This window comes from Elephantulus edwardii, unplaced genomic scaffold (assembly GCF_000299155.1).
Source record: "Elephantulus edwardii isolate Elephantulus edwardi_28Jun2011 unplaced genomic scaffold, EleEdw1.0 scaffold00009, whole genome shotgun sequence".
Lineage (NCBI taxonomy): Eukaryota > Metazoa > Chordata > Mammalia > Macroscelidea > Macroscelididae > Elephantulus > Elephantulus edwardii.
In genome coordinates, this window is record NW_006399759.1 from 10,552,124 (window position 1) to 10,563,630 (window position 11,507).

An 11,507-nucleotide genomic window follows, 5' to 3' on the forward strand; every position below is an offset into this window, starting at 1 on the left:
TTATCTTTAACTGCTCCACAAATTGCTGTCTGTCAGATACTCCTCTAAATCTGAACATTCAGATTAAGACAGACTAGGAAGAAGGATTGACCACCCACTTCTGAAATAGCAGGCCTCTGAAAACCCTATGCAGAACAGAACACATGCAGATTAACAAAAAGGGCAACCTAGTGATCCAGTAGAGACAAAAATATGTTGGTAGAGGAGAAGGCGGAAATTGGTAGAATGGTGATTTTAAGTGGGAGAGGATGAATCAGATTTAATGTACAGGTGGAGGAATTGGTCTTTAATAGGAGTGAAGGCAGGATATTCTTTGTCACAGAAGGGAAAACAGGCTACATACTTAGCTAAACAGCTAATATGGTAGATGTTGTTGAGGCAGTTTCTGAAGGTCTTTTCTGACAACTGCTCAGTGAAACCTTCAGAAACAAGGTCAGCAACTAGTCCAAGAAGAGGGACAAAAAGTGTGGGGGATTCAGATAGAGAAACGTGACACTTTCATCTAAGAGAGTGGGAGAGTGCATGGAGGCAGTGACTGGAAGGCCAGGAATGGCTGACTGCACTGAAGGCCCATTTCAGTGGAATTAAACTAGTCATTACAGTTAAAGAACTCCCGCCCACCCCCAATCATGTTCAGCTTCATTTATATAGGCATAGACTGAGTCCAGACTTTGATTTAGCCAGCTTTGAGGTTTGGTCAGGTATACTCAATACAGGCAGAAGGAGTAAAATTGAAGATGTCCAAAAGTGACTACTTTCAGTGATAATATTTAAATAAGAAGGAATCTGAGGACATGAGGAAGAATAAAGGACAATAAAAAGTTGAGAAGACCAATCATTTGTAGAGATATATATATGTATGTTGTGGCTTAGTGGCAAGAAGATATGCTGCTGCAATCCCGAGGGCATGCGAGGATTGGCAGTCTCCTCCCATGTGAGTAACTGCCTCTGAAAACCTGCCAGAGGGTCAGCTGTGGGTCATTTCCAACTCTGTGGTACACAGCAATATATATATCAAAACATTTGACAGTTCAACACATTTCGGTATGTTCACTTCAGTGACCTTGATTACATTTTTCTTTTTCCAAATTATTCCACCCCCATTAACAGAAACTGTGTATGAAAAGCACCAACCTGTCTTCCTCTTCCTTCCCACTGCTGATAACCATCAATAAACTTTCTATTATATATTAGTATCTATTTTTATCTGTATATATTTGCCCAACTCCTGTGAGTGGGATCATAAAGTGCTCCTTTGTGACTAACTTATTTCACTCAGCTTGCACATTCTCATTTAAGACTGACCTTGATCTGAGGAACCAGCTGAAAGTACAAACATTTTCTACCCCAGATAATCAGCAAGTACATTTTGAGGGTAGTCTGTGTATACTTAGCACATGTTAGGAATAGAATAGCACTGGAGAAAGATTTCCACAATAGACCTTCAGTAACTTGCTGATCTTGTTTTGGAATATCAGACCTTTATCCATATTTATTTAAACTAACCAATATGTTAAGCAACATGATTTCAAAGTATAATTGAAGTACTCAAGCCTTCTTCTCCACCTCCAGTACAAAGTTTACAGAATTTAATGGGAAATAAACCTTACTCCCAAAAGTAGACTTAAGTGTGTGTTTTTGGGGGGAAGCAAAAGAACAAACCCTAAAGCAAACAACAAAGGTACAGAAAGGACTATGTTGGGGGGGAGATAATTTGCAATGATATATCCCACACTCATTTCCTACAGGATTTTGAGGAGGATATTTGGAGCTTGTCCTGCTTTCATCCTGGTATCTTTTCAGGGCTGTCATTTTCCTGTTTTCCATAAAGCCTCAGCCATATTATTTACTTACATCCAGTTCATTTGTTCAGCAAACATTTGTTAAGCTTGTGCCTCCCATGTGATCTGGCTAAGGCAGTAATCATACAGTAGTCAGTAAAATAATATTCCTGACCAGGACATGTGAAACAGGTATGCAGGTAAAAAAGGAAATGAAACAACAGTGTGTGATTATGTTATTGTGCAGTGGACAGATGTTTTGGATAAACTTATGTGACAGTGACCAAGTTTTAACCTGGAAGACTAGAGGTCTCTCAAAGGATGGGTGACATTTGAGCTAAAAAGTAAAGAATAAGAAGCATACTGGCTATGACAGAGAGAACAGCTCTTCCAAAAATATGAAAACAAAATGAAACAAGGCAAAAAATAAAAAGCTAAAATACAAACCCAAACCTGACTCAGTGCCACCTCATGTGTGTCAGAGTTCCACTGCTCCATGATGTTTTCTTTGCTATAATCTTTATAGAATTTGATAACCAGGTCTGTCTGCCATGACACCATTAAGTGGATTTGAACTGCTAACTGTTGACAGATAGTTGAGTCAAACTGTTTGTGCCACCGAGGGACCTTAAAGAGGACTTACTCACTCAGTCATTGCTGTCAAGTCATAACCAGCTCATAGCTGACCTTTCAGCAGGTTTTCAGAGGCTGTAAATTGCATGGAAGAAAGATTTCCTGTCTTTCTCCCACAGAGCAGCTGGTGGACTCAAACAATATGACTCTGGGTTGACAGTGACTCCTTACCTGCTAGACCACCAGGGCTCCCTTTCAGAGAAGGAAGAGACTGGAAAAATACTATTTCAATAACAGGTTGGTATATTTAGGACCAACTTTTTGAGTGGAACATGTTTAAAGATGAATGTGGTAATTGTGTGAGACTCTGAAAGACTCCATATTTCATGTTAAAAACTAGACTTTTCACTTACAGTGAGCAGGGGAATTTAAGGAGGAGATGGGCTATTGGTGAAAATAAAACTAAGAGTTCTTGTTATATGTCATTGAGTCAGAACTGACCCTCCAACGGGTTCTCAGAGGCAGTAAGTTGCATGGGAAGAGATTGCCCACCCTTCCCTTGAAGAAGCTATTAAATCTGTTTGAAAAGGTCTCAAGGCAAGGAGACAATTTTAGAAGATTTTTCCCCTCAGTCATTTCATGTTAGAACTTTTTGATCACAGTGTTCCAAATTTCCCAGCAGTCAGTTGGGAATCTGTACACATATCCCTGGTGATATAATCAAGCAAGCTTAGGATGCTGTTTTTAAATCAGAGCACTGGGCTTGTGCCCAAGAGATGTGGTTCTGGGCCAGTTTTGTTACTAACTAGCTTTGCAAGCTTGTGGAAGTCTCTTAGTTTTCTCCTCTTGAAATTGAGGGTTTGGGACAAAATAATTACTGTGATTCTTTTCTTCTGTAATTTTGTGTAAAACAAAGAAAAAATATCCAGTCTTAATTGAGTTAGTTTTACTTGTAATGACTACAATTATTTTAATTTGGGGGGAGGATGGACCTTCTGTAAAAGTATTTGCTACTCCTATTCTCACAGTCCTGTATTCTCCAAATCATTAACTTTTCTAAATTTTATTTGAATTTAATCAAAGAAGTCTTTGCTTTATGCCTACCTAGTAAGTATATTTGTCTTGGTTTTCAGAAATGAAACAATGCCAGTTTTCAATTAATTTATGATAAATTGCTACATAGGTATTCTAAACCTGTGCTACGTAGTGCCTGTGTGTTAGGGCTGCTGATCTAAAAGTTCAATAGTTCAAGTCCACTAGCCACTCTGTCAGAGAAAGATGCACAGTTTACTCCTGTAAAGATTTATAACCTCAGAAATGTGCTGGGAGGGTCATGATGACTTGGAACTGACTCAGTAGTAGCAAGGAATTTGTATTATTGGAGCTTTAGTGATTCAGTGGTTACACACTCAGCAGCTAACCCAAAGGCTGGCAGTTCGAACCCACCAGCTGCTGTGTGGGAGAAAGATAAGACACTCTGCTTCCATAAAGAGTACAGCTTTGGAGAATGTGCTGGGAGCAGTTCTCCTTTGTCCAGTAGCATTGCTTTTAGTTAGAATTGACTGTATGGCAACACATTGATGAGAAAAGTATATTAAGTTGTTCATATGTCCATGAAAACAGCACATGGCTTCTGAGAAGTCAGTGATTTGAACCCCTGAGGAGAAGAATGTGTGGCAGTCTGCTCACACATAAAGATGACAGCCTTGGGAGTCTTTAATGGGCAGGTCCACTCTATCCTGTAGGGACAGTGGGGTTGAAGTGCTATTTGTTTGTAGTTTATGAGTAGTGTGCAAAGCTGCTCATTGAGAGGTTGGCAGTTCAAGTCTATCCAGAGCTGCCTCGGGAGACAAGCTAGTGATCTCCTATTAAACAATTAATTGTTGAAAACCCTGTGGAGGACAGTTCTGTTCTGTTACACACAGAAGGTTGCCATGTTGGAATTAACTCAGCAGTCACCTTCTACAGTAAGAAAACTTATGTGTATGATTGATAAAAATCTGTGTGTTGAGAAGCATCTCTGATTTGCTCTCTTCTTCTGACATTTTTAATTTCAGGAGTCTGCAACCCACTTACCTGCAACTTTCTTATGCTCACCAAGAGTAGAAGAAAGTAGATAAAGCCCAAAGGAAGTTCACTGGCTGTAGGATTAAATAGGCTTGTAGTTCCATTATGACTTCATTATTTACTAGTGGAATTTGGACATTTACTTTAGCCTTCTAGGTTTTTAATTTGTAAAGTATATTCTGCTTTTCTGGAAGGTTATGAAAATTATCAGCATTACCAAAGATTCTAGCAGTATTTGACACTGGATAGACTATCTAGGACTAGCTCTGGTGGCATAGTGGGTTGTGCTGCCAACCCAAAAGTAGTTGATTCAAATCCACCAATTGCTCCATGGGAGAAAAATGTGCAGTCTCATTCCATGCAATTTGCAGCCTCTGTAAACCCACTGGAGAGTCATCTATGAGTCAGTTCAACACTAGGGAAATGAGGTTTTTGTGGGAGAACTGTTGTTGTGTGCTGTTGAGTCAGAACCAACCCATAGCTGACCCTCCATTCAGTTTTCAGAGACAGGTAATCTCAATGGAGGAGATAGATCATCCTTCTGAGGAGCACTTGGATACGAACCATGTACCTTTGGGATTGCAGCATAGCTTCTTAACAGTAGGCCACCAGAGCTCCTGAAATTACTGTATTAGATTCTAAAGTAATACCAAATGTGGCAAAGTCATAGTACATGATCAGTAGAAGTGTATTAAATTAATACAGACAGTAACTGTACAGTAAATACTAGTTTTTCTTGACTGCAAAAGTCTTAAGTATTAGTTATATTTTGAAAAACCTTAATTATAATGACTTTGCTGCAAGTTGTCATTGATAATTACATTTAAATTGGCCTTGATTTTTATTTATAGTGGCCTTATATATAACAGAATGAGAATTTGTTTGGTCTTGTGCCGTCTTTATGATCCTTGATATAGTGGAGGCTATTGCTTTGATCATTGTGTCCCAGCCATCTAGCATTGAGTCAGTTTCTAAAGCTGTAAATTGTTATGGACTTGAACTGTCAACTTTAAGGTTAGCAGCCCAACATGTTGGTACATTAGGCAAATTTTCTCTTGCATTTTTAAATCACAAATGTTCTTGATTCTGCATATCTGTAAATTTTTTCTGTAGGCATATGGCTTGTTTTGGACTAATATTACTTAAGAAAATTTGAAAGTGAGGAAATGAAAATGTTACACTTGTTTGTAGAATTTCTATAATTAATTGAGGAAGTTGCAGTTTTCTCTTGATTTTTGAGACTTGCTTCTGTATTCACTTTTTAATTTGTGACACCACAGTTTATCCAGTTGTGCAAACTGTAATTCTGAAAATTGCTTTTTAATTTCCTTTTATTTCGTCATCCTCCATTTCCAGAATCATTTAATTCTTATTTTAAATCCTTCACTGTTTCTGCAGTTCATCTTATAGTTTCTGTTTGTGCTGGCCTTGTTGTCGATTAAATACTCACTGCTTCCTTAACTGTTCTCCTTTCTTTAGTCTTGCCCGTTTTTCTCAATAGCAGCTTGTTGTCTTTCTTAAGCATATCTAACAGTACTTCTTGCTTTAAAATCCTTTATAAACTCCCTGGAGCAATGTGACATAAGAATTGGAGGAAGACTCATCAACAGCCTATGTTATGCACATGATACAGTCTTGCTTGCTGAAGCTGAGGAGGACCTGAAGCGCTTGCTGCACAAGGTCACGGACTATAGTCTTCAATATAAGTTGAAGCCCAATATCAAGAAGACAAAGATTCAGGGGAGCTCTGGTGGTCTAATGGCAAGAAGCTGCACTGCAGTCCTGAAGGTGCGTGGTTCAAGTCCACCAGATGCTACACTGGAGAAAAATGGACAGTCTTCTCCTGTGCCAGTGAAATCTGACTCGACAGTACATAAGGGCAGGGGAGAGGGGGAAGAAGACCTAGATCTTCACCCCTGGGCCACTTGACAGCACCATGATAGATGGAGAAGAGATTGAGGTTGTTAACAAATACAGCTTGCTTGGCTCCACAATCAACACTTTTGGCTCCAGAAGTCAGAAAATCAAAAGACAAATTATACTGGGAAAAATCTGCTGTCAGGGACCTTTCTGGAGTACTGAACAGCAATGATGTCAGTCTAGAGAATAAGTGTGCCTGATTCAGGCCATGGTATTTGGAATTACTTGCTATGTATGTATCAGAGAGGTGGAAAATGAATAAGGATGACAGAACAATCAATGCCTTTGAGTTGTGGTGCTTCTTGAGTATACAGTGGACTACCAAGAAAACAAATAGGTCTGACTTAGGGAGAGTCAAACCAAGTTTCTCACATACTTTGGCCAGGTGGCCAGGTGGCCAGGAGGGACTGATCCTTGCAGAAGAACATCATGCTTGGAAGGGTGGAGGAACAGCACTGGAGAGGGAGACCCTGGATGAGATGGATTGTGATAGTAACTGAGACAAGGGGGTTGGTGTGTCAGTCAGTGAGGTTGGCTCAGGACAGGGCAGGCTTCAGAGCTGTTGTACATAGGGTCTCTAAAAGTCACAGGCAACTCAATGGCACATAACAACAACTAAAAGCTCAAGTCTGCAGTTATTAAAAGTAAAATTTCAACTAATTCTTACTTGTCCTTGAACTCTCAGTATATAATTTTCTCTAGGAATTCCTGACTGCCTACCATAGTTTAAGTATTTTTTGTATGTAGTGTCCACCATCAACTCGAAAGGAGAAAGATGAACAGTGTCTTTTGTGGTTTACAGCCTCCAAAAACCTGCAGCTATGAGTTGATTTCAACTTGACAGATGGTGATTTAACAGAAAACTATCTTGTATATGGATGAAATTTCCTCCCAATTTATATAGGAAATAGTTCTTGGGTCTAAAGCTCCATTACAGTCTAGCCTGTAGTAGTAGTCTTCCTGTTTCCTTGTAGATAAATGTATCAGAATGTTGGTAGCTGGTGTCATTAAGTATTAAGTCATTAAGTAATCACAGTCTTTGCTCACCAGACTAAATCTAGTAAAAATTTTGTGGTCTTGCTTCCTCTTTAGTCAGAAAAGGCTCTCTGGTGGTTGTTAGCATTTAGGCTGTTGGCTGCTGACAGAGGCTGGAGTTTTGAACCCAGAGTTATCTCAGAAAAAAACCCCCACAGACTTCGTGATCGGCTTCCAAAAGGTCAAAGTCACTGGAAATCATACGCCATATAATTCTGCTCTGAAGCATATAGTCACCAATACGTTGAAATTTACTTGATGGCAACTGTTTTTGTGTTTTGTTTTGCTTTTTAATAGGGAGAAAAGCGGTTCTTGGTTTTCTTGGCTATTTTTCATTGTAAATAAATAAATAAATAATGGACTTAGCATATTAGAGTTTGGGAGGGTTTTTTATGTGTGTGAGTCTGTTAGTGTGTGTTACTCTTAGTGACTATACAGATAAGTCAAATTTATGATTCAATGAAGCTGAGAACCAACTCCTGGCACACAGAGTTCACTAAGATAATGATACCTTGTAGCAATTTTTGGCAGCTGGTCAGCCAGCTTCTCTGGTGACACCTACCATCATGTGTAACTCTATTTATACTTTGTTTTTAAACGAGTTTGTGCAAAATAATTTTTTTCCCTTAGGCTTAAAAAAATATTTGCATTTAAATTATTTAGTAAATGGATGAACTACTTACTGATACGTAGTTTAATATAGTAGTGTTTGCCTTCAGTACTATGATCAGTGGTTTTAATTACTGGCATAGTACAAGCAGCACCAAGATTATGAATGAATCTTATTCCTACATCTGTTTTTAAGTCACATTTGGACATAAGTTAGAAAGGTTAGGTATGATTTGTCAGCCAGTCAAATGTTTGTCTTAATATATAGAATATCTTTCTGTGCATTAAAAAATGAAACACAGAGAAACATCAAGAGCTCTGGTGGCCTAGTGGGTAAAGAGTTGTTCTCTCAGCAGAAAGGCAGGCAGTTTGTATCTACCAGCTGCTCCTCTGGAGAAAAATGGATAATCTCCTATGTGATTTACAACCTGTGAAAAAATCTGCTGAAGGTTCAGCAATGTATCTGTTTTGACTCGCATGTAACAACAACAGATAGCACTAAAACATGTTTAACATAATAATACAGTAATAGTAATAATTTGATGCAGGTTGCAAAATAATGTCTGTTTGTACGTGTGTACCTTGAGTTTTTAGTATAATATGCTTCACAGGAGCTGGTTCATATCTATATATAAGTTGTGTCTAAGTTGGTGTTGGACATTTACAACCTACAGACTGCCTGTGTTGTTGTTATGTGCCATTGAGTCCCTAAACCCTGCTCTATCTTGTGCCAATCCCATTGTGTATGACACACCTACCCCCATTACCCTAGTCACTGACTCGGTCCACCTCATCAAAGGTCATCCTCTCCTGGCCTGCCCCTCCACCCTCCCAAGCATTGTGTTCTTCTCTAAGGACTGGTCCCTCCTTGCAACATGTCCAAAGTATGTTAGACGAAGCTTCAAAATCCTTGCCTCTAATGGTTTAACCCTCTCCAGGACGAACTTGTTTGTTCTCCTAGCAGTCCATGGTATATTCAGTTCTCTAGCACCACAGCTCAAAGGCATCATGTCTTCTTTTATCATCCTTAGTCATTGTCCAGCTTTCTGATTAATAGCAAGTAATTGCAAGGCCATGGCCTGTATCAGGCACACCTTAGTCTCCATACGGACATCATTGCTCTTCAAGACTGTCTGTATTATGTATGTATTTGCTAGGCCTTTACTCTCCCTAATTAGTCCTAACCAAAAGCTGATGGAACAGTGTATGAAATTATATGTAAAACTTCAAGCAAAAAGCCACACAAAACAACAGAAACAAAACAAAAAACTACTGCAAAGTATTTTTACAGATGGGGAATTCAAGACTCTGAAAGGTTACTTTTCCATAATCACAGCTAGGAAAAGTAATGAGAGTTGGGATTTGAACCCATAGCTATCAATTTCCAGAGTCACTATCTGTTTTATTTTTCTTTCTTTCTTTCTTTTTTTTTTTTAAAGGAACCCCTTTTTTAAATACTACCCTGCATTTATTGTGGATGCTTTTCTTAATTGGGAAATTTTTGAAAGGAGGATAAATTAATTCCCCATATTGTTGTACGCCTTAATTTTTACAGTTGGGTTTCTCTGTATGCCAGTTACAACAGCCCTTCCTCCTCCCTGATTAATTTAACTAAGGATATTGGTTCATGCCAGAAATTTATTTAGCCAGTATGTGGTATTAAATGTGCAGTTGTTTTTCTTTTAAATGGTTCTATTTTTTAGGCAACACTGTTGTCCAACAAAACCCTTTACCCTTCCCCAAATGTAAATTTTGCCTGTTCAGCAGCAGAAGCTCTGTATTGTTTTCAGTTGGAAGTGTGAACTGAAGGGGACAGACATTCTCTCTGCTTAGCGAGTGTACTAAGCTGTGATCTGCCCTTGTTGTATTATTAATGCCACAATGTTTTTATGTTGCAGATGGCTGAGAGCTAGCAGGGAAAATCCGGGACCATGATGGCTCAGTTTCCCACAGCTCTGAATGGTAAGCAGCTTTGTGCTTCTGACAAGATAAAGAAATTTTGGTTTGAATTTGGTCTGTTCTGTGGTAGAGATTATGAAATATTTGTATAAATATTTTTCCTTAAATTTAGAAGTAGAAAAGTTGTTTCCTTGTTAAAAATGTTTGATAGTTTGCTTCCGAATGCTGCATTAGCGCCTATGCAGTAAATTCCAAGACTGCTATAAGTGTCTTGCGGTATCTGAGATGTGTGCTAGCTTTGAAATAATGAGGAGTAACCTAAAGGCATGCTTTGCTTAATGCATAAAACTGCGAGACAGAGACCAGAGGAGGACTCTACAGTAGGTATTCAAGGTGGATTTGATATCACAACTTGATTAGAAACTGATTAAGGCAGCAAGGATTCATTTAGTAATTTTTTTATAAATTTAGTATAAAATTGCATCTTATATGAGCCATCAGATTGTTTAAAATGGAAAAACTTTAAAAGAAATGGTTATGTAATTTCAGTAGTAAAGTTTTCAAGATTTTGATTCTGGCTTTAAATCTTTTCCCACATACACACTATCCACCTTGCTTAACTATTAAGTTACTGTGTACTTTCTTGAAGAAAATGTATCCTACTTTTTTAATCTATGAAAGAAAGCTAAGATGTTACAGTCTTAATTTTGTGATAAATTTCGTTTGCCAGTTATAGATAATCATGAATAAGTCAATACCTTCTTGAACATTTATGAAAAGAAAGGAAATTCTGCTACCTTTCACAAACCAATGTTTTTGTTTCCTACTGTATATTTCATATTACATATATTTTTAATTTCATTTTTTAAACATGTTTCTTTTTCAAGACTAAATTAATATATTGTTAATTAAGATAATAAATGTGTCTCAAAAGTATTAAAGATTGTATTTGGAAGATTTAGAAAAGTTTTGGAAAAATTAATTACTGGTATAAAAAAATTAATACTAATATGTGGGAGAATTCTGTCGTTTTAAGGATGAATCTGGAACAACAGTTTTGTTGCTTCCTTGTAGAAAAACTCTTTGTGGGCTAGAGAGCTCTGCTACCTAGTGTGTTAGAGGTTGTACTGCCAACCCAAAGGTAGGAGGTTCAAATTCAGCAGCTGCCATGTAGGAAAAAGATGAGTAATCTCTTCCTGTGAGATTTACAGCCTATGAAAACCCTGCTGGAGGGTCAGCTGTCATTTGGTTCCAACTTGTTGGCATTGAGTTGGTCTTTTTTTTTATTATTATCATTAAATTTTATTAGTTTTAATGAACATTTACAGAGATTTTGGGTTTTCATTCCTTCATTGTTGCACTGTTTGTCTTTCTTAGTGTATTTGAAAATTAATATGAGCATTGCTTTTGTTGTGGAGATGAGATAGAATTGTAAAGATGACTTGAAATGTTCAAAATCCCTAGCTCTAAGAGAGATGCAAATCAAGACAACTATGAGATATCATCTCACCCCAGTAAGACTAGCAAAATTTAACAGGACAACAAGCAACAAATGCTGGCGAGGTTGTGGAGAGACTGGAACCCTTATTCACTGTTGGTGGGAGTGTAAAATGGTGCAACCAC

General features: G+C 38.0%; 1 protein-coding gene across 1 annotated transcript in view; it reads left to right on the plus strand.

The window, feature by feature from the left end:
* Positions 1–9,881: 9,881 nt before the first annotated feature.
* The window catches only part of ITSN2 (intersectin 2), a 137,708-nt gene continuing 136,082 nt past the window's right edge, over positions 9,882–11,507 (plus strand). The window contains exon 1 of the mRNA XM_006880713.1: positions 9,882–9,947. Within this exon, the coding sequence (XP_006880775.1) occupies positions 9,917–9,947 (31 nt within the window). The 5' untranslated portion in view covers positions 9,882–9,916. The remainder of the gene's footprint in view (positions 9,948–11,507) is intronic.